Source organism: Physeter macrocephalus, chromosome 4 (assembly GCF_002837175.3).
Source record: "Physeter macrocephalus isolate SW-GA chromosome 4, ASM283717v5, whole genome shotgun sequence".
In the NCBI taxonomy this organism is placed as follows: domain Eukaryota; kingdom Metazoa; phylum Chordata; class Mammalia; order Artiodactyla; family Physeteridae; genus Physeter; species Physeter macrocephalus.
Genome location: NC_041217.1, coordinates 65,135,341 through 65,158,968, shown reverse-complemented (window position 1 = coordinate 65,158,968; position 23,628 = coordinate 65,135,341). Strand labels below are relative to the sequence as shown.

General features: G+C 41.2%; 1 protein-coding gene across 4 annotated transcripts in view; it reads left to right on the top strand.

Annotated features, from left to right (window-relative positions):
* The first annotated feature begins 243 nt into the window (after positions 1–243).
* PBX1 (PBX homeobox 1) overlaps positions 244–23,628 on the top strand; it is a 285,866-nt gene continuing 262,481 nt past the window's right edge. For 3 of the 4 annotated variants that reach the window (XM_028488707.2, XM_007101676.3, XM_028488708.2), the window contains exons 1-2: positions 244–1,129; positions 4,393–4,466. In XM_028488707.2, the coding sequence (XP_028344508.1) occupies positions 939–1,129; positions 4,393–4,466 (265 nt within the window). In that variant the 5' untranslated portion in view covers positions 244–938. The remainder of the gene's footprint in view (positions 1,130–4,392; positions 4,467–23,628) is intronic. The other variant, XM_007101675.4, reaches the window with a different exon arrangement.

Genomic DNA, 23,628 nt, shown 5'->3' with positions numbered 1-23,628 from the left:
GAACTCTGATTGACAGGGCGCCGGGCGAGGAGGAGCCGAAGGAGGCCTAGGAGGAGGCACAGGGAGGAAAGCAGGGGGAGGAGGGGCCCGTCTTTTCTCCGATGGCCAATCAGGAAAGGGGGGCGGGGCTCCGGGTGCCCGTCTCCCTCCTTCCCTTCCCCGCCTCCCGGCTTCCCCGCCCCCTCCTCCCTTTCCTCTGCCCCCTCCCCTCTCCTCCTTCTCGTCCTCCTCCTCCTTCTCGTCCTCCTCCTCCTCTCAGGCTGTGGTTTTTCTGTATATGTTTCTGGAGTCCTGAGCCTGAGCTAAACAAAAGCAGGAGGCTGACGGGGCTGCTGGAGTTTGCAGAGACACGGTGGAGGAGAGAGCCTGTGCTCTGCCTTGCCGCCGCGGCTGGGGGAGATCTGGCTTTTGCAACAGCCCACCCCCTTTGAGATCACTCTGGCCCTGAGTGGGGGTGGGGGGCAGCGGGGGGTGGGGGGGAAAGTTTGCATTGCAATCCCCCAGCCTTCCTCTCCTTTCTCCCGATCAATGCATATTTGCAAAAGGATTAAGCCACAGATATAAGCGCCGGGAGCCCATTTCTGCCTTGCAAAGGATACCGGACTGAAAAACCAAAAGCCAGCTCTGATTTCTTTTCGTCAAGTGGGAAGGTGGTTTATTTTTCTTGCTTTTTGGAGTCAACACCCTTCCCCACCAGCCCTTATCCCCACCCTCACCCCGCAACCCCTTCACGCCCCCCTCCCCCTCCCCCCTCCCCATCCTCTAAAGAGGCAAAGGGATTTTTTTTTTTTTTCTTTTGGTCTTCTTTTTTCCCCCCTTCCCTGTTTATCCTGAAAAGGATTTGAAGACAGCTTGAAGGATAAAAAGCCTTGGTGCTTCCCAGGAGCCGAGCCGAGGAGCAGAAAAGGAAGAGCCGGGGGCTGCCGTTGCCTTTGGAGATGGACGAGCAGCCCAGGCTGATGCATTCCCATGCTGGGGTCGGGATGGCCGGACACCCCGGCCTGTCCCAGCACTTGCAGGATGGGGCCGGAGGGACCGAGGGGGAGGGCGGGAGGAAGCAGGACATTGGAGACATTTTACAGCAAATTATGACCATCACAGACCAGAGTTTGGATGAGGCGCAGGCCAGGTGAGATGGAGGCTTTTCTTTTCCTTTCTTGGGGTTTTTTTGTTTTTCTCCCTCTCGCTGGGGGAAACAATGGGAACCGAATCACCACAGCGCTTTCTTTTTAAATGTTATTTCTTTGCCCATTTTGACGAGCAACTGTATGGCGGAGGAGTAAAATTTGAAGGAGCGTTGTTATCGAAAGTGTAATCTCCCATGCCGTGATATGGCTGTGTATATATATTTTTTCATATATATATGTATATATATATAGTGTGTGTGTGTGTGTGTGTGTGTGAGTGTGTGTGAATATAGAGGTCTTCATGTATATCCAGGCAAACACTCAGGCACGCCGAAAATATTGCCAACTGATCCAAAAGCGGCCCTCGGCACTTTTTACTGCTTTAAAAAAGTATCAGAGAAAGCAGAATTGTCAAGTTTTGAACAGCATTACATGACTTCTTGTTGAAGGACTCCGTAACATTACAAAATAAAATGTCCCATGAACACTTTATTTGCAAATTTAGTTGACCCCTTCCCTGAATTAGAGATTTTGGATTTTCTTTCTGGACTACTCCAAAATTAATTTTTATCTTTTCCCCTTTATCTCCCTATTAAAAAAAAAAAAAGCAAGGTAATTCTTTGTCAGTAGTTGTCAGCTATCCAGAAAATATTTTGCATTTATTTAATTCTGTTTCAAGAAAAGCTGATGTAAAGAAAGAAGAGATACTTTTGCTTTTAAACATATTTGGTAGGTTTAAGAGGCTCAGATATGTAGTGTAACTTTATTGTCTCTTATTTTGAGTGGGTTTACTAACCTTTCGTAGTACAGAATGTATGGTCCTTTAAAAAGGGGTGTGGGGGGGAAATCAAGCATGCTCTTTTTCCCATGCTTCTCTCAGGACCACTTAGATGCTACTAAAATAGAAATGAAGGCAAGTGTGTATTTTATGTATTTCAATCCTATAGGATAGGAAGATATTCATTAAGGAAGCATAGTAAAGAAGCTGTGTAGCTTCTCAACTTAATCCACTACCTGGTATATAATTCTCCACTCTAGGATTTTACAGTAAATTCTCTTTTCAAAATAAAAAATAAACTAAATAGCAACCCACCAACTGCTTGCCCAAGGCCGATCTCGAAAGGAAGAATTTAAAAAAATCTAATGACCACATATGTCTTTACAATTACCCAGCTTTGTTAAATCTCAGAAGCAGTTGGGTTTTTTAATCATATATACACAATTCCTGTACCTCACAAGACTTAGTTTTATAGAGAAGACATCATTATATGTATTTTTGTCTAAGGGAAATAGGAATTTGAGTTTAGAAAACGAGGAGCAGTTAAAAACATGGATGTTATGAATTACACTCTTATTTTAGCTGTAAGCACATGCAACATGTAAACTCAAAACTCCTGAGGTTTATGGGTCCTTGAAAACTTGGGAAGTTTCAAAGACTGGAACTATGCTAAATTTTTTTTAAATAGGGGAAAGTTTTCAAAAATTAATCGGTTCCCTTTTTGAATTTTATTATCCAGAGAAAAGCTAATAGGTAGGGTAAGAGGAAGATTTCCCACTGGCAATCTCTTTTTGAATTGGAACAGATTTCTCCATTACATTGTTCCAGAAAAATAAACTCAGACATACCAATAAACTGCTTTAATAACAAGTTTATGCAGCTGAAGGGGCCGGTAAGACTGGAAACTCACCACTTTTCTGATATTTAGTCCCACTCCTTTTTGTCCAACTGAGGACAGCCATGGCTTGGCGGGTTCCTCCTTTTAATGGCCTAGATGTTGAGAGATCAGACACAATTTTGGGATAGTGACATTTTCTGTTCTCTCTCTATAACCCCATTGATGTGCTGTGGCAATGCAATATTTCTGCAAAGCCGTGTGGAATTTTTTGTTGTTATTTGTTTTTGCATTTGGGCCTTTATATAAGAATACAATTAATGAAAACTCTTTTAAAAGGCCCAGAAAGAAGTCTTTGATACATTGAAGGTTTTTTTCACCTTTTTTCTCATCCCACAAGAGAACTAAATCGCCACTAAGCTTTTCTTTTTGGTTAAACAATGTAACTGAGCAAATATTTTAATCGGGTGTTTCCTTTCCGTAGTCAGATCTTCATCATGTACATTTATTATTTACGTAGGGAACCATTCCTATTTTAGACACAATGTGTATGTTTATTTTGATACTTTTGAATTTTGAGTTTATGACTCCTCTGATGTACAGTATATAGAGCATGGTTCATGGTTTCCGTTCATGAGGATGTGTCTATTTTTTAACTTTGAAAGGGATTTTAAAAGAACTGCATGTGTCTTGAGTGCCAGAGGTTCCCATTTATCTTTACACATTCATTTTAGTTAGTCAACAGAATTCCCTTAACTAATAGCTGATACGATCAGTATTTTGTTTCCAAAACAATATCCTTCTGCTAAGTGCTTCCAGAGTAAAATAAAGGGAAAGGTATTGTTTTGGTCTTCAAGTGCATTCTGAATACAAACACACAGAAGAACCAGGTAAATCACTAATCTAAAAGGCAGAATTGTATTTATTTTTCCCCCAATGGGTGCAAGGTCCTAATTGTAAATAATTGAATTTCAACACCTGCAAATAAGCAGTGTGTGCACAAGCAACATAATGTGAACACAGAGAAATGAATTTATTCCCCATATGGGTATGTTTGCCCCCTGGCAATGCATTTCCATACTCTTTAACTTGGGGACTGAAATTTTATAAATTGACAGTTCTACTCAGAAGACCTTTCAAGCATCTTGTGTTTATGAGAATACAGGGGCATCTGCGGAATGAATTCGAACACATGGATGAATTAAATTTGAAAACACACACGGACCGAGAAGCAGACAGCTCCTAGGCTGTGGTGATTGCATAGATTATACAAAACTGTTAACCCATGCATTTGACTCTGCCGTGTATTCATTGCCCTGGATAGGATTATTGGTTTAAGACTTCCACTTGGATTAAACTACTTATTTAAAAAACAAACAAACAAACAAACAAGCCCAAAACTCTTCCTAAATGGGCGTAATTGAGATTAGTTCTGTTCTGTAGTTAAATCCCTACTCTCTCCCTGCTAATTAACATTATTTCTTTTTCTATGGCGGGACTCTTTATTAAGTCATAAAGCAATTGAAGCATGCCACAGAGTTATGCTTGGTCTATAATTTTGGCTAAATGTTCAAATTTTCTTCCCCCTGTGCATTATGAGCAGCTTGATCTCTAGAGTCCACCTAAGCTATTCTGTTGTTTCTTTCTTGCAGAAAACATGCTTTAAACTGCCACAGAATGAAGCCTGCCTTGTTTAATGTGTTGTGTGAAATCAAAGAAAAAACAGGTAGGAATGAGATTCCAACATTTAAGCATTTTCTTTGGCCAGTTGACCACTTAACCGGCAATCAGGAACCCATTATTTAAATATTAAAATTTCAGAATAGAAGTACTCTCAAGATTGATCGCATATTCCAATAGGAAGTCCTAGTAGCCCTGCTTCCTGTAAAAGAAAGCACCAAGTTTCTTTGACAGTTATTACCAGGCATTACTGGTTTATTTGCCTTAACTCCCTTCCCGGCCTCTTTGAAATTGAGGCTGAAATAGAGGTAATGAAGGGAAATTTATAGAATGATGTGCCTTTGGGGGAAAAATATGAGAGTAAAAGTCCGTTTCCTGAAGGAATATATTTTGGTCCATCTTTAAAACACTTAATTTTTTTGGAGTTGGGCACCGGGTTGCTTAAGTGTTTAAAGTTTCCTTTCCTTTTTTTCTTGTAATTACACGAAGCAGCAAACTAGAGATTCTCGACAGAGTGTTGTTAAGTATCTTTGTGGAAAGCGTCACACAACATCAGGTTATCGGTATTTGAGTGCCCTGTGATTTTATAGCTGGGAGAATCAGTGGGTTTAGGAGAACAGAATGCCACGAGCTCACTCATTTTGTTGTTTTTCTACTTTCTAGACCTCATATCATGGACTAACACACTTATAACACATCCCAGGAGGGCATTTAAAATTTAAAGCAACAATTAAAAAATAGCAGTCATCAATCAGAGGTGTTCTTAAACAACAGATGCTCTGGGAAGGACATTTAGCAACCTCCTCTTGTTTGTTTATTTTAATCCTTAATTTTCCAAGGTGGGTGAGTCTCTCCCTTGTAAAAAGAAAGAGTTGAGAAGGCAATCTGAAACCAGGGCATAAAGATGAGGAGCGAGGGGTGGTTATATAAAGCGGGAGCTTCTGCTGGCCTCTGACTTGCTCGCTTGCTGTAGAGCAGTGCAAAGTACCTGACATACTATTTCTTTATTTATTTTTTACAACAAGGAGTGTAACAGTCAATAATTCATATCTAAACCATATAAGCAAGGGCATGACATGAATGAAAGTGACAATAAATATGATTGCATGCCCGGCTGATATACATTGATAGTTACACATAAAAAAAGGAAGGGGGGGAGTGAGGGCACACAGGGTGGCTTTCTTTTTGAGTCCTCTCTGTGTTTCTCTTTTAAAAAATAAATAGTTTCAAGATGTGACCATTGATCAAATATGTAATTACTCGGGTCTTGAAATGTATGGAAAATTAGTAAGCAGCTCCTTTGTTGAATGTTATTTGTGTTGTGCATGATATCCCAGACAAAGCACCTGAGCAGTGATGTTTAGATCTTTAAGTCTTCCAGGTTGCCTTGCCAAAGCCTAACCTTATTGCAAAGCTGTGAATTGCATTATTTTAGCTGTGAGACACCTTTTAAGAAATGTATGGATTGTGCATACAAATTTCAAAAGGGCTTTTTCAGTTTGTCACACTTTCTAGTTTTTTTTTTTTTTTTCTATTAGCCTGGAGCAGGAAACCTAAGTGTGTATATATTTCTTTCTCTTCTTTTTTTTTCTTCCTTCTCATTTTCTTTTTTCTCTGTTGCTTATTTACTTGGAATATTTGGTTTGTTGAAATTTGTTACTAATCAGGTATGCGTTCCTGCTGATCTTGCTTCATAAAATGTAGAATCAAGCTATAAAGGCATATTTGATAATCCAGGCCAAAGAGACTCTATTTTAAAGACACTTTATCAGACTTTTATTGAAAGGAAGCCCATCAGGGCACTTAAATGTATATTGTGGCCAAAGTGTTTAATTCTAGTCTTCTAATTAAAATCTACTGAGGCAGTAGATCAAAGTGGGTGGGTGTGAATAGAGATCTGGTTCTGGTGTGGGTTCAAGAGTTTGCTCCTTACATGAATATTGCCTAAACTATGGTGATAGAAAGGTCAAAATAATACTCTAAAGGTATAATTGTTGGATTATATATTTTGTTTTTAAGATTTTCTGTTATTGAATGACATTAACATTTGGAGATTTTAAAAAATCTAAATCACGGTTTTGTGTGTTGTCTCTCAAATAATATATTTAAAAAATAGTTTATTGAGTACTGTAAATTGGAAATGACAAGGATCATTGGCCCCGTGTTAAGAGGGAAATAAACGCACACACACACACACACACACACACACACACACACAGAGTTTTGGATGAAGAGAGCACCCATGGGTGAAAGTAAAAAAACAAAAAGAGAAAAAAGAGAAAGAAAAAAAGGCCTTTCTCCTTATTCCTCAACTTGTGTATTGGAAGGATTAAGGGGAAGGAAAAGAAACCTCTTCTGGAATGTTGAGTGTTCGGTGTTATAGGTAGGAGACAACTGCGGTGTGTTGAAAAGGACTCTTTGATTCTAAAGCACGATTACTTACACAAGATCGGCCTCACCCTCTTTCTACGAGCCCGCAAATCTTACATACGGTTGACGTGTCTGAGACACATAGTGTCTGTAAAGTTGTAGGAGCTCTTTTTTTTTCCCCATCTTGATACAGAGCTAGTGAAAAGATCACTTGGATGATCAGTTCACATACATTCCTTCATTGTTTTGGGACTTTTCCTATTGTTACTTTCAAGCCCCTCACATTGAATGAGTATTTTTGAGCTTCTGTCTCAAGCATTGTGGAGGTTACTTGATTTAGGGTGGGCTGTGTTTGTTTGTTTGTATTCTCACACGGAGCTCACTCAGTGGGCTTACCTAGGTCTTTACAAGGAAGGCAGGACCCTGAGAGGAAGCGTGGTGATTGCATTCCTTGGCTGCTTTTGCTTTTTTGATTTTGTGAAGGACTTTCATTGGAAAACTCAGAAATTAGTAGGGAAACTAGCTAATAAGATTGTCTTACCAACCTTTTGGAACTTTAAAGAAACACACACGCATAACACCCAGAGTAGGCAGCACCGTCTAGATTACAGTTGATTGATAGGTATTTAGTCAGAAATTACTGTGGGGATATTCAGAAAAAAAAAAAAAAAGAGAACCCTAGTGTCTTCTTGTTGAGAATGTAGGTAAGTTTTTATGTTGATACCTTTTTGCTTTTTTAAATAAATGCTAAGAACAAGGAATGCCTGCAAAATTCTCAGGCAGTAGATCTCAACAGCAAGAAAGCCCTGTCAAGACCTCCAGCAAGTGTATTTCAGAAGTGGCTTTTATCTGCTTGTTCCTTCTGGGAACAAAGAGAACTCTAGTGTCTTCTTGTTGAGAATGTAGGTAAGTTTTTATTTTGATACCTTTTTGCTTTTTTAAATAAATGCTAAGAACAAGGAATGCCTGCAAAATTCTCAGGCAGTAGATCTCAACAGCAAGAAAGCCCTGTCAAGACCTCCAGCAAGTGTATTTCAGAAGTGGCTTTTATCTGCTTGTTCCTTCTGGGAACATAGAGATTTCATAGAGAGTTTTGGACCATTTAATATCTCATTTTCTTTTGTTTTTTAAGAACCATTCCTTGTCTTCTGACATATTAGCAATAGGCTGGGTTTTGCATATGTGTAGAGGTAGTGGTAGTGGGGTTGATGGGATGGAAGAGAAGGAGAAGAAAAATTCAAACATACTGCATTTCTTAAAAAGACCTTAACTATATTTTTTAATGTTTCTTGATTTTTAAAAATTTCTGTGTCAAAAATCATGCAGGTTTAAAAATGAGGAAAACACACACACAAAAAATATTGGGTGCCATTTACTAAGAAGACTATTTATAGATAGTAACGAATAGCTGTAATTGTGAATAGTTTTTAATTTTAGAACATAATAGCTATATATGGCACTTTTCAGCCAATTTTCCTCTGCATATTATCTACAGTGAAGTTATCAAATCACTGAAGGAGGTTAAAAAAATTATTTTTTGCTTTCTTAACACGCCTTTGTTCTCTCTCTTTTCTTTTTTCTCTGGGTTCAATTAACACCCCCATCACAGACTGTAGTTTTTTTTTTCCTGAAGTCTACTACTGTATTTCACCTTTTTCACCCTTCCTTATTATTTTCGCCTGCCACTTCTTTTTAGTATAGCAATTACATTATGGGGTTCCTAATCCTCGTCTTTTTATAGCATTAGAGAATAATTTGTGTGTGTGTGCACACATGTGTGTACATGTGTATGTGTGTGTGTGTTTGTATATGTAGGTGGAGGGGACATCGTGGAAGGAAGCTGTATATTTCAGGGAAATAATTCTGATGGGATTAGGCCTTGAACAGAGAACAGGAGTGGAGTGAAATAACTTCAGACAATTTAGAGCTGCCTCTGATCAGATTCCTTTTGGGGTTGACGTGGCAGGAGTGACTTTTCATAGAAGTTCATCTCTAGCAGGCAAATGCAAAAACTTTTTCTTACTGATGAGAGAATTCAAGTATTTGGTCTTTTTTTGTGTGTGTGGAAGGGACAGAGAGAGAGAAGGGGAGCAAATGAAGGGAAGTTACTTGATTCAGTTTTACTTGAACCTCTGTTTCAGGTACAGCGATGTGCTAGGCAGAAGTCAGGTGATTAGACCCTGTACTATTTATTATAATCTGGTTAGAAGCAATAGACCTACAATAATATGGCTCCGTGGCAGACACAATATGAGCTTATGATGAGAAGCGCCCCTTCTCTTCAGTCGATTTTGTGTCGTCCACTTTTAGAAGTGGATTTGGACCAATTCTGGCACCTGAGAGGTGGGGAGGAGGATGCAAAGAACAGCTTGGTCAGACCTACCAGAGTGAGGTCTTTGGAAATTTGGTGTCATTTCTTCTAACAATAGGATGTCTGTGAGGATTGGGAATGAAAAAGATTTAAGTGAAACTGAGGAAGCTGGAAGAGGATTTATGAGTGGGGAAACGCAGGGGAAACTTGTGACTTAGGCCCTGTGGGGTGTTGCGAGCTGGAAGGAGAGAGGGTGTGGGTCCCCAGGTGGGTGGCAGGCTGCAGTCTGGGTGGAGGCGGGCATTGCCTGCTGGTGCATCTAGCTCACTGCTGGTGCCAGGCCTCTCTCACATGCCTCTCTTCACGTGCTTCTCCGTTCTGCTGACATCCATAAACTTATGCTTGTTGTTGGCAAAATTACAGAATTTACCCCCAAGCAAGCAACCAATCCCAAACCCAGATATCGAACATATTTAAATAAGAAAGCATTTTAATTTTAATTTAAAGCATAACCCTGGCTTCTCTTGAGGCGTAGTTTACATGCATGCCTTAGGAAAACTTAGCATTGGTTAACTTAACTTTGGTTTCAAACCTTTGTTAGATGGATGCTGTTATGGTTGGAACTTGGTGTAGTGATTCTAAGCATACTTTTTACCTTTTCTTTTCATTAAAAAATTTGCCTGAAATGTCACATGATTGAGGCAGTGCCCTAGGTGCAGCTCCCAAAGACAGCTCTTACTCATTTTCATATGCCCCTGGGAGCACCCTGTCCATTTGCATGGCCATTTTAGCCTGGGTTAGAGGAATATAATAATTCTGGCTCCACTCCTGCCCCTTACCTGAGATGGTGTGGTGAGGGTTAAGGAATGTAGTAACTGATAAATAAAATCAGCAGAGAATTAATGAGTTGTTTGCAAAGTGCTTTGAGCTCCCTGAGTGATATAGATAAGAGATGCTGTATTTTCTATAGTAAATTATCTCAAGACTCCTATTCTATTCCATTTCATAGTTTGTCATTGTGTTAACTTTTTCTACGAATATATAATTAAGTAGTGAGGTAGTCAGTATGTCTCATCAGGAGAGTTCTCTTGTTGAATCTTTTGCCTCATCTACATCTTAGTGATATCACTTCTCAGAACTTAGCAGAGTGATTTCCAGAATTTAAAAAAAAAAAAAAAAAGTGTGGGTATAGACTGTCATAGGGTTATAAAACCTGTCTCCCTTCATGGCACAATAAGGTCAGTAGTGACTTCCCGGAAGGTCTTCTTACTTCTGATGGCTCTGTTTCAATCTCTCAATTATTGGTGGAAATCAAGATTGCAATGGGTAGAAAAATTCATCCTTTTTGGTTTAGGCCATGGTTTCAACTATATCTCCCATTGTCATTCTGTCAGTAAGTGGAAACCGGGGTGGGTCCCTCATACCTGTACTAGTTCTGGACCTACCACTAAGTAGTTATAAGATGACTGGCAGATAGCTTAAGTACTTTTAGGAGAAACTATAACAGTAGTGGTTAAAGGTTTGGTGTCTGAAGCTGGACCACCTGGGTTTGTATCCCGATCTATTTTTCAGCTGTGTGACCTAATTAAATTTACTAAACTTCTCTGTGCCTCATTTTTTCACCTGTAAAATAAAGGTAATAATGGTACCTATTTTAGAGGGCTGTTGTGAAGATTAAATGAGGTAATACATGTAAATTACAGTGCCTGGCATAGAGTAAACAGTCCATAACTGTTAGCTTTTATTATTTCTGGCCCTGTTTTCTTATATGAAAAAGAGAGGCTTGCACCAGATGGTCCCAAAAGACCAAGCCAATTCCAAGACTCTGTGATTCTATGCTGAAAAAGGAAAAATAGTGCTGAATTTAAGATTTGTTTTCTTATGTTTCTCTTGCCATTCTCTTAAAGTGAGAATGAGTTATATCTGGCCAAAAGGCTGGTCGAGGTTGGAAGAAGAGGGGAAAACAAGAATGGGTAAGAGCAAAGACAGAGGTTTTTAATTATCTACAAACTGGACAACAACCACCTGAAAAGCTAGAATGGCATTTTTAGTGATGGTGTTTTCTTAGCATCAGCAACTGGAGTTATTTTGTAATCATAGTTAAAAATATTTTTCCTTTGAAAACACATAGGCCCACCCATTCAACTCAAAGTTTCAAAGCAGGAAGAGTAACATAAAGTGAGTTTAGGGCAACCTGACCTCTTCCTGTCTTCTTCATATGTTCTTCCTTCAGGGAAAATGTTATATCAGTCATAATAACAACCTTGATACTAGTAAATTTTTTTTCTTTTTTTTAACAGCTTTCTTGAGATATATTTGATATACCATGAGATTCACCCATTTAAAGTATACAGTTCAGTGGTTTTAGTGTATTCACAAAACTGTGCAACCATCACCACAACCTGAACTTGGAATATTTTTATCACCTCCCACAAACAACCCTGAACTCATTGCTGGTCAGTTTGTATTTCTCCTTTTGCATAGCCCCTACTAATCACTGATCTCTGTCTGTATGAATTTACCTATTCTGGACATTTCACATAAATGGAATCATGTAATATATGGTTTATTACTAGCTTCTTTCACTTAGCATAATGTGTTTAAGTTTCACTGTGCTGTAGCGTATACTGATACTTCATTCCTTTTTATAGCCAAATAATATTCTCTTGTATGGATATACCACATTTTGTTTATCCGTTAATCAGTTGATGGACATTTAGGTTGTTTTCATATGTTGTTGCTGCTCTGAACATTTGCATAACAGTTTTATGTGGACATGTTTATATTTCTCTGGATATATACCTAGGAGTGGAATGTTAGATCATATGGTAACTCTATGCTCAGCATTTTGAGGAACTGCCAAACTGTTTTCCAGAGTAGCTGTAGTAGGTGTATTCTTAAGTTTTATTGTAAATAACACTAAATTTGGTCTTTGCCGCTCTCAGCGTTATTTTTCAGCCTTTTTCTTCAATCACTGATCTTTCTTCTCCTCCATGTGTAAGGGTGTACTGTATGTTTTTTCTTCTTTGATTAATACCTACTCTAAGAAAAAATATTTTGATACATTTATTTGACTTGAAGTGTGCATGATCAGGATTTATGTGAAACCTCTCTCAGAGCTATCTGCATTTTAGAGAAGAAAAAAAAGTAAGTCAAAGGAATGAATCTCTACTGCTAGAATTTCGGGTGTCAGGTTCCCAGAGAAGAAGACCTTTGCCAAAAAGATGAGACAGTTTTTTTGAATAGCAATCTAGCAGGCTAGAAAGAGCATGGTCTCTGAGTCAAACCAATCTGGATTCAAATCCTCACTTGTTGTGTAACGTAAGTTGATTTACCAGAGGTTCAGTTTCCTCATTTGTACAGTAAAGATAATACAATGTAGGCTTGTTGAAGGACTAACCAAGACAATAATATAAAGCACATAGTTCCATGAGTATATGCTCAATACATGGCAACTCCTGTTATTTTTCTGAAACCACGTGGCTGTCTACCACTGGTCTCATTAGTTTGACCCCATCTATTCAGGTTCGGTTTTCTACCAGCTCTGGCCAGGAGTTTTAGAGGCTCACTGAGATGCTCCCTGACCCTGCTTTTAAATGCTTTAAATGGTTTTCAATATGAGAGGGGAAAAAAGTCAGGGACAAAGCTCAGCAGAAGTTACCCCAACATTCCTGCGCCTCTTTCCTTCAATCCTAGAGTTCTAGGGAGAGAAGCCCATAGAACAGTGCTGTGCAGTGAACACATGTCATTCTAAATTTAATGTTTTAAATTTTCTAGTAGCCGATCAGGGAAAAAAAAGTAAAAAGAAACAGGTGAAATTGATTTTAATAACACATTTTATTTAAATCCAAATATATCTAAAATATTTCAACATATGGTCAACATAAAAATTATTAATAAGATATTTTACATTTTTGTTGTACTAAGGCTTTGAAATCAGTTGTGTATTTTACATTTACGGCACATCGTCCATTTGGACTAGCCATACTTCAAGTGCCCGATAGCCACATGAGGCTACCGTTCTCCATATTGAAGAGTATAGCCGTAGAATGGTTGTCCTGGCATAAATCTTTGTTTTGTTCTTTTTTTGGCATAATTTTCACACTCTAAGGAAGAGTGTGAAACTTGATTGTTCCCTACTCAGACTTGATCTGGTAGTTCTGCAGCGATTGAAATTGGTTCCTGTTGGATAGCCATGTTCCAGAATAAAGCTTATCTAAGGCATTGCTTTCTGGCAGGGAATATCCCACTACTAGGAGCCAGGATGAGGTGTTTCCCCTTTACCTTCTTCTGTTTTTTTACTTTTTTTCTTTCCTTAACTCCTCATTTTATGGTTTGATACCTTATCCATAACAAAATCTGAAATGTTCCCTAAAATAGAATGGGTGGTGGAAGCAGCCACCTTGTTTTTGTACGGCTAGGATACAATGGAAAAAGTACAGGGAATTCTGTGTTTGCTGGACCCTGAATCAAGAGTTCTAAAGCCTAACACCGCCTGCCTCCAAGTTACTGTGTTATTTTGAGAATGCCATTTAACCTCTTGGTCTCAGGTTTCTACATCCATGGAATGGGCCACTCTAAAGAGCCACTAATCTGACCCCACGTTTCATGGATCATGAACCCTAACATAGTCTCCGCCAAGGCCTGGATACATAGCACTGAAAGCAGGTGAAGCATTTATGAAACACGATTCTTTTTTCATTATTATGGCACTTCTGATTTATCCTCTGACTCCTTATATCTTTTCTAGACAGTCATGTAAAACTGGTTATGGTGGTGTTAAAGCTGCCTCCATCATTCAAGTTGAGCTGGAGAAGGCAAACCTGGAGGAAAAAAAATTAGTGGTTTGTTTGTTTTTTTTTTTAATTGAAGCATTCAGTATCACATTTACAAGGCCAACTAGAGGCCAGTCCCAGTTTAATCCACCTTGTTGACTCCATGACTGAATGCAAATTATGTTTCTTTTGTGTCCTATCTATTTGTAGCTATTGGATTCTAGACTGAAAATTGCTTTTGGAAAATAAAAAGATATATGGTTGCAGGCTTGGACGTGCAGGATACGTTTGCCAAGTTCATATGGTGCAGTGCAGAAAGTCAGAAAACTTAGGTTTGATTTTCACCATAGAATTGTGGACAGTTGCTTGTTCAGTGTGCCTCAGCTGAAATACTAAAATAATGTCTGTTTCCCACCTACCTGTCAGTGGGGCTTGTGGAAACAAAGTGAGGATATCTAGAAAGATGTTTGACTTTCCTTAAGAAAGTGTGGTTCAGTAAGTGTGAGAAGAAAGTTCCATCTATTTGTCCTGCTTTGAGACAGGGTTGAATCTGCTTGTAGGTCAAAGGAATGCATTTACCTAGTGGCCTGTGCTGGTAGGGCTGAGAGATAGCTGTCAGTCAGTCATTTTTCTGAGGGCTTTAGGTGATTTGAGCCCAAGTCTTGTCACTGTAAGAGAATCCTCCTTATAATTACCATTGTTAATAGAATTGAAAGTTTGCATTTATATTTTGTCCCTAACAAAGAGAGCCTCTCAGAGACCCTGATGACGAGCCCAGCCTACATCTATTCTGAAAGGCTCTCTGTGGATACGAGTGTGTAGACGTTAATTCCTCTCTACAGAATTTGCATCCCTGCTTACATTAATAAACATTTAAAAACAAAGCGCGGGCAACACATGCACCGCTTTCCTTTGTGTGGCTTCCTTACCAGGGTGCTTGTAATCCTTAACCCCTTGCGTGGGAAATGCGTGGGTGGGTAGTGATGCTGCGCGCAGCACGGAGTCTGAAGGCCGGAGAAGTAACTAGATCGTGTGAGGAATAAATTAAAGCCGCTTCGTCCCGAGGCCAATCAAAGGGGAAAGGAGAAAACAACCAGAAAACGCATGAGATGAGAGAGCCTGTTTGCTTAGATCAGGTGGGAAAGAGAAATCGGAGTCGTCGGGAAGGAGTTTAAGGGGATGCATTACGAAATAAAACTTTGGGAACGTAAGAAAATGCTAAGAAACCTTGGAGGAGTGGGGTGGCCGGCCAAATGGCCTTGTGCTAAGCAGAGGCCCCTTTCAGACAGGATCGTAGTGCTCTGAGCTGGGCCTGGGTAGACGGGCGCCTGGGTCTTGCTGCAGCAGCGCGCACAATTAGCCTTTCAGAGGAATGGGCTCTGGGGGAGCTGCGAAGCCTCCTTGAAAGCTGGTGACCTCACCACGGGGGCTGATGCTGATGCAGGGGTATCAGCGCCCGCCGCCTTTGCGTTCCCGGCCGGGCCCGGGGGCCTCCTCTGCGCCCCGCGGGGCTGCGCGCACGGGCAGGGAGCCGCCGCCCAGCGCAGAGCCGGCCTCGAGCTCCCGAACCCCCGGCGCGGGCTGCCCGGGCGCGGCCCGGGAATCCGAGAGTCCCCGGAGAAGGGCTTGGTTGTGTTTTCACCGATTCCCTCCTCTTGGGCGCCCCAGAATCCCTTCCTCCCCATCCCCCCCCCCCCCCCCCCCCCCCCCCCCCTTACAAAACTTTTATTTCTCCTTGATGAGAACTTTTAAGACATATACTCCTTAACAACTTTCATATATGCAATACAGTATCGTTAAATATAGTCACCATGCTGCATATTATATTCTCATGATTTATTTATTTTATGACTGGAAGTTTGTACCTTTTGACCACCTTCATCCGTTTTGCCCATCCCCCCCCCCCCCCCCCCGCCACCTCCTCTCCTTAGCTGCCCTCACTCTCCAATCCCCGAGAGGGAGATAGGAGAGGACCCCCACCTCCCAGGGGGAAAGTCTCGCGGGAGTCATCCTTCCTTTATTAAACACCTCTCAGTCTGGGCTTGGACCCTCGCAGCCACAGCAATCGGAGACTCCAGTGAGCAGCGAGGGTGCGGGGGTCTGTCCCCAGGGAGCCAGGCGCGGGGTCTGTGCCGCATTTTCGGTATGCAAAGTGGCCGTGCAGTGCAGACGCTGGCGGTGGTGGTCTTGCATACAGAAGTGAAATTCAGAAGGCAGCGTGTAAGCACGTGGGTGAGCGTGTGCGGTTACCCGCGCTCACAGGCACACATCTTAATTTGCAGCTCCTTGCTTAGTTGCCTCTGTGTTGTTTCCTCTCTATTCAATAAATAGTCCAGTTGATGCTTCATGGTATTGAAATGAATCAAATAACATAATCTGAAGTTACTGCAGAAACCCTCTCCCATCTTCTCTCTCTCAGCTCTTACAGGGAGCACATCATCTTCCCCTGGGGAGATTTTTAACCCAAAGAACCTTGATGTACTTTAAGCAGCGCTGACATTTGTTTTCCTTAAGCTTGGTCTGATTTCTTTAACACTTGAAGAAGGTTGGGTGCCTTCCCACGGACCTAGTTTCTTATGTGCTGGCTTGTCTTATCTCAGAGGAAGGCTTCAAGGGGCCTCACGCTGCCTTCTTTTTGCGAGAGTCTTCTGAAAGTAAAGAATCGATTTTGGTAGTTTGCCCCCCTCCAACCCATACACATATAGTTGCCTCCCCTCCCCCACCTAGCCTGCTGGAGCCAAGGCAGGAAGGGGCTGTCATCATGCTCAGGCCTAAGCCATATTACTTTATTTTTCTTCTTAGAAAGTTACACCAGGAAAGATGTTCTTGATGTGTGATTATTATTCTTAAATGGATTCTTGTGCTTTCTTATCATTCCTGTGTTGCAGCCTCCTTGGGCACCCACCAGGTCCTCTAATAGACCCTCCAGAAAACTTTCTATTGAATGAATGTGGGAGAACAAGAAGGTTGAATTCCCTCATTACTTCGAAAATCTATGAATTAATTCTCTCTATAAATTTCCACCAGCCTAGTCTCTGATCCACCAGCTGAAGAATGAGGGCCATTATTAATTTCACAGGATGAGTTTCTCATCCCAGTAACTCTGGGGGAGAGGATGGAAGGGTTATTATATAGGTTGAGAGTTCACATGTTCCTTCTGTTACAGATGTTACAGCTAAAATATAAGAGTAGCAATACTAATACCAGCAATGGGGATAATAAAGAATGAAAATAATTGCTTCCCTCTGTTCCTGATTTGGACACTGCCACCTCCTACTCATTTACTCTTCCCTTTTTAGGTGTTTCAGGCTGGGATATCTTGGTAACTACAACTGCAGATTAACTTCCTAGAGGCTTATACGAAGGAGAGAACCTCCCTAGTGGCTTCCATTTGGTCTTAAGTATGCAAAGATTGGTTGTCTTTTCAAGATCCCACTAGAATATGTCTTCTCCTCACTTATGTTGACTTATGTCACCTCTTGAATGTTGGCTTTCATAAGTGAGGGTCATGGAAGCTTGATCGTTTTTAAGTAAGTTTGACCAGATATTTTTGAGCACCATCATTTCTGGAGATGTTGGGCAAAACTCATATGTCCCACAGGTTGAAAAGTGAAAAAGTTAAAAATGAATTCCTGTCCTGGTTGGGTTTAATTTTTCAACACCAGTTAGACATTTCATTTTAGACCTTCTGGAGGGCATGATGAAATTGCAGAGTTGTATTCTATTTTAGCCCATTCATTGCTGTAGCAAATATTTATGAAACTTCTCTGTATAACACATGAAAGGCACTGAGGAACACAAATGTGCCAGCGGTGGGCCTTACCCTCAAGGAACCTACAGCCCAGTAAGGGGCCGGTATCATGGTCATGATCTTTGTAACATGGGCAGCTGACTTGCTTCCAAAGCCCTGTGCCCAAGACAGGACTGTGTTCCTTAACGGCCAGGAGTGTATCTGAGAACGTCATTCCGACCCATAGTTCTTGAACATGCAGGGTGATACGCATGGCAGAACGCTTTCTTTCTTTCAAAGGTGCTGATTTTTACTTAGGCAGCCTGAGAAATGTTCTGTGTTTGAGTCCTTACATAGCTGGCCTTCTTGCTTTTCCCTAAACCCTGCCTCTGCTTTCCTTTCCTTTCTGCTTCCCCTTTCACTCTCTTTTGTTCCCTTCCTCCCCTTCAATGGGGCATCCCCCAGACCCCCAAATCACTATTTGCCCAACCTGTGACCCGAGACCACTTGGCATTTCCCTGGGATGGCTGGAATTTACCGCCCGCCGAAGAGGCATCTGTGACATTTGCTCACCTGGGCGGCTTAAGCTACAGGGTCCGTGTGGAGGGACTGCTGAGAGGAAGTGTGAAATTTACCTCTGTGCGCCAGGGTTCTCGCCAGCAGGGAGACAAACAAGGATGCTTTTGAGAAGCTGGAATTAATTTTTATCAGGGTATGCATATATAGTTCTGTATATTCACACACACGTTTATTATGTATTCAGTAAATGCATGTAGACAATTTGTGCATTATCTGTCATTTTCTAGTCATTATTTTAACAAATTAAATTTTCATGGTTAGCTTCATCTTTCACATTCATACCCACCCCTTGCACAGCTCCCTTCTTTCTCCCTCTCCCCCCTGCTGGTAGAAGACACTGGGTTAACTTAACGCTCTTTGAGGCCTTGTGCCATTAGACCTACTGTCTCCTTAAGGTTTATGGGACTCCGGTGATGGCTTTCTCACTGTGGCTGGCTTAGCCAGGCCCAGCCGTTCTGCTGGTAAGGAAATAGCTGCTTGTCTCTTTGGATCAAACTGGTCTAGGAGCTTGTTCAATCCAGTTACTGGGACAGGCCAGCCCTGGAGGCTTCTCCGACTCTTGGAACACACAGACGCACAGTCTGTCTGTCCTGGCTGTCAGCCGAGGAAGGGAGGTAGGCAGTGTAGATGGTTAAGCTGTTACTTTATACTCATGTTTACCCTATCCAAGTGATTTGAAGGGAAGAGTGCTGTGGGCCCCAGGCTGGGAGAAGAGTGGTGGTGGGTCATCTTAACATGAAGCTGAACGGAAAACGTCAGCGGAAGTGATGCCCCTTTTTCCCTTTGGAGCAGGAAATTCTTCTGTGCGCAGGTAATAATAGTTAATGCATAGAGCACGTGTGGAGCTACTATCATTGCCTCAGTTTTTAAGATGAGGAAACTGAATGAGAGTTTCATGAGCTTCCCGAAAATTACACAGCTTACGAGAGGATCTGTTGGGACAGGTTTGACTCAGGAAGTTTTACTAAATGTAGATTTTTCTACCAAAATATCCATTCCCATTGAGTGACAGCCCTTCAGCTTGTGATTCTTCCCAGAAAATCCCGTGGAATCCTACTCAGTTGTCCAAATAACAAATCATTTGGCTCTGCCCACTTCTGGTCTTGTTTCTCAGGTACATGAACTTCATTATCTCTTGGCTGTGGTTGGCTGTAAGACATAAATAAAAGGAGATAAGTCCAAAATTCTCCCTGGGCCTGTTTCCTGATTTTTGTTAGGCCCCTGCCTATTTGCTTTTTTAGAATCTACCTGATTTCTTTCAGGCAGTGTGCATGACTTACTTTCATAGGTGGGCTAAAGCTTGACTGCCCCTCTGTTTTATATATATTTTATATATATGTCATCTTTTCTAGTTCCTTCTCAGAAGCCTAGAACTCGGGAACTTAAAGCCGGGCACAGTGTCTTGTTCTTGCATGCCCTTCCTGGTCCTGCTGTCCTTCTGTCACACCTTCGTGTGCGACTGAATGGAAGCTTCCTTGGTGAGACCAGAAAGTCTCATCTGCCCAGTTGCAGAGCCAGTCTTTTCAGAGTGGCACATTGAGCAGCTCCTGTTTTTGATGAGTGGGTGTTCTCAGCTTAGAGGAGGGGACAGCTGCCTCCCAAGGACTTGGGTGGAGATGAAGTCTGGGGGATGGGCCTGGATGGTGATGGTACAGGGCTTGTTATCTTCACATCACCCCAGGGGCTAGAAGGGAAAAAAAAGAATTCAAGGTATCTTATGTTTAAATGTACTGTTTAGAAAACAGTATAATCCCAGGAAGACCTTAATAAAGAAAATACATTATAAAAGAAAATAAATTCACCTTTAATTGTACTGCCCTAGCTCAATATCTGTTATAAGTCCCTTCCCCATGTTTATATTTTCTTCCTGTCATTTTCCTTATGGCCATATGAATGTTCTGTTTCTTGGAGATAATTATATACTCAGGAATGAAATTCTCTTCTATTTATCAATAGAATCTGTTATGTATCTTATTTATTTATTTATTGCTCATCTCATTTCAAAGAGGAATTCAAGCGGCTTACCAGAAGGTACAAGCAAAACAAAGAGATTTACTAAAGAAATGAGGAAATTAGAAGAGAAAATTAAGGTAGAAAAATAAAGTGCAAGGGAGCATTAGTATGTAAAATTGCATACACAAGATCCTTTGTCATTATGGCCTTCCCAAGCCTTTTGCTGGTAAGGAAATAGCTTCTTGACACTTTGGATCAAACTAGTCTTAGGACCTTGTTCAGTCTAGATCCTGTAGAGGCTGGCTATAGATTTGACTGTTTGCTTCCTGGTAGCAAAAGCGAAAAGGGAAACAGACTCGATTTCAAATTTCAAAGCATTTAGAATTGAAACTGAATCAGTTGTTGGCTGCATGCAGAATTTCTCCTATGGTTCGTAATAAGAAGATGCTAAATGATATGATAGATGTTGCCCTCAACATATAAACAAGATATTATATGTCATATTTTACTGTAGCCCTTTATATATAACGTCCCCACCACACTTGCCAGATCTTATTATAATTATTGGTTGACAAACTGACTCCCTCATTAGGCTAATGAATTTCTGGAAAACAGTGATTAGAACGTATATGCCCAGCATATGTGTAGTAAATACTCAGTTAATAGTTTTTGAACGGAAACACTGTTTTATCTTCTTATCCAAAAAGGGGGAAAATCCATTCATTAACATTTACTGAGAATTGCCATCAAAAAGAGGGATCAAAAGTTCCTGACCTTGAGGAGTTTATGGTCTACTGGCATAGATACATCTTAATAGATACATTGGACTCTAGCTTGATAAGTGCTGTATAATAGAGGCATGAACACTTTTTGTGTGTGAAATGACGTATAAGATTGCTTAAAATACACTCTCAATACAGCTAGCTTCTCGTTTTGGAGTTTGGGGTTTAGATCCTTAAGCCCGGAGAGGGGAGGGAAAAAACAGGAATGAGGAGGGCATCTGAGTGAGGAGTGAGGCCACTGTCTTGCAGATTAGCATTTTCATTTCCTTTCTCTTTTAGGGAGGAGGTCCTTGGTTGACTACCCCAGCCTCCCCAACCCCCAGCTCTCTGGGATGAGGGTGTGATGGGGCCTCAGGGAGGTAGGGAGTGGGACCCCTCCTTTGGCCTCTTCCTGACTTGACCTGGCAGCCTCAGAGGGAAGACTCTGTTCCTTTCCCCGCTATCCATCAGAGTGATGGCCACCACTACCATTCCTGTAATGACTTACAGAGAACACTGGATCCTAAGACCAGGAAGAACGAATGATCCCTGGGACATACTTGTAAAATAAAGAGTGAAAAGAGCAGATAACTGCCACGTCTGGCTTTTACCCAGTTTTGTTATTTTTTAGTTATTCATTGTTATATTAATCAGAGAATTTTTACCTTCATATTTCCCTTTCTCCCTCTTTTCCTTTCTTCCTTTCTTTTAAAAACATTTACCTGGTACTGACTTCTAAGCTAGGCACAATGGGAAATGCAAGATAGGACCTTGTCCTCAAATTGCTTATCATTGGGAGAAAATAGAGAGAGCTTCAGGGCAGCAATTGATCAGGGCCTTGCCGGTGACCTAAGTGCTAGCACAGACTTTAACCCTCTGTACGCTCTCAAAGTTTCCAGAAAGATGATTGCAGTTTTGTCTGCGATTGTAAGCTTCTTCTCCTTCCAGATGGTAAACTAGTGAACCATGCTTTATTCATCTCTGCATACCTAGCACAGTGCTTGGTATATATGTGATGCTCAGTAAGTGTTAGTTGAAGGAAGGAAGGGAAAAAGGAGTCACAGATAATTCATCTAAATCTGAATCGTACTTATTTCTATTTTCAGACTGCCTATCTTAAGAAATTATTTCCAAAATTACTGCTGTCTGCTGTGAGCGTACTAGTTTCTGAACCTTATGTGTGCTTCTGCAACGTGTCAAAAAATAAGAAGGCAGGCTCGAAATCCCTCTTAGATCTATTGGATCACTCCAGTGAAGTGCTCCAAACCCAGTGCTCAGAGACAAAGAGGTTTCTGGTTAGAATCAACCTGTTATTGAATGGCTCCTCTGAGTCTGGGTTTTCTGAGTTATGGTCTCGGCCTTGGGGTTATGAAGGGTGCTCAGGGTGTCATGAGGTAGATGGAGGGGCGGAAAGAGTGTGCAAGAGACGTCACATGAGAACCGTGTAAGACAAATGATAATCAGGTTTAGGAAGCTGGCTAGACACAACCTTTCAGTGGGAGAGGCAGAGGTGGGAGGGGCAGCTGCTTTAACTAGTCAATGGCTCAGATTCCAGTACCTTCCTTTTATTCCCATCCTCAGATTGTCCTGTCTTTTCCTATCTACAAAGCTTCCTCTTTTTTCTTTCCCCTCTCCCCAAAGTTATGCCAGCTTTCTCTCTGCTTCTGCTGACTTTTTGCCCAGTTTTCCCCCCATCAGATCAATTGGAATACTGGAAAAGGATTCCTCCATTAGATAATAATAATAGTAATAGTAATAAATACAAATAAACCCAAGAAGTTGAAAGTGTGATTTTTTTTTTTTAAAACGTGAAAGCTGTTGTAGACCCCACAGCAGGGGAAGTAATTGAGTAAGAGGCTCTTTGGGCACCCTCTACACTTCTCCCCTCACCCCTCCCAGTGTAAGCACGTGTAATTTAAACCTGTCCTTGGGGAGGAAGAAAGGAAGAATTGCCCCTGCCTTCCTCCTGCCAGCCCCCTCCCTGCTTGAAAATTCCTAGTTGGAGTCTGTGATATCTCAAACCGGGCTGTCACTTTTCAGGGTCACTCCCTGGGGATATCCCTCCCCCATCTCAGTGCAGTTCAGATGTTTCCGAGTGAAGAGTATCAAAAAGCTCATTTTCCCTACACATCTCCCTCCTCATGAGCCCTGTTCCATGTAGGGTCCTGCGTTTGCTTTAGTGGCTTTGCTATTTAGGCTTCTCCTGGGGAGAGTGGGGATGTTTGTCTTAGACCAGGAATCTCACTGTGGACTTTGAGGGGGGCTGTGTGGTCTTTTGAGGGTCAGTACATTTAAATAAAAATGTCCTGAAGAGTTCCTTTGGCTTGATTCGAAGACCACTAGAACCAGTTTCTTTGTCTGATTCTCTTCTGTGGCTGTTCCACTCTCTTGCTCAGCAGAGCCACTCTGTTTAAGGCTCTTCTCAGTTGCCAAGACTCTCACCCTAAGTTGGGCATCTTGGCAGCTAATTACAATGGATGTCTAGCAGAGAAACTTTTAGCATTTTGGTCTGTAAACTTTTTTCTTTACATCTTATACCCATGTGTAGTTTTTTTCTTGAATAAGACCCCTTTTCTTTGTGTCATTAATAAACAAAATAACTTTCAATTTATAGTCTCACCCCTTTTCTATACCATCCCTTGAATAAGCAGTGCTTATATACATTCATTCATTCATTCACTCATTCATATATTCAACAGCTGGCATCTTCCTGGGGTACTAAAGTCAAA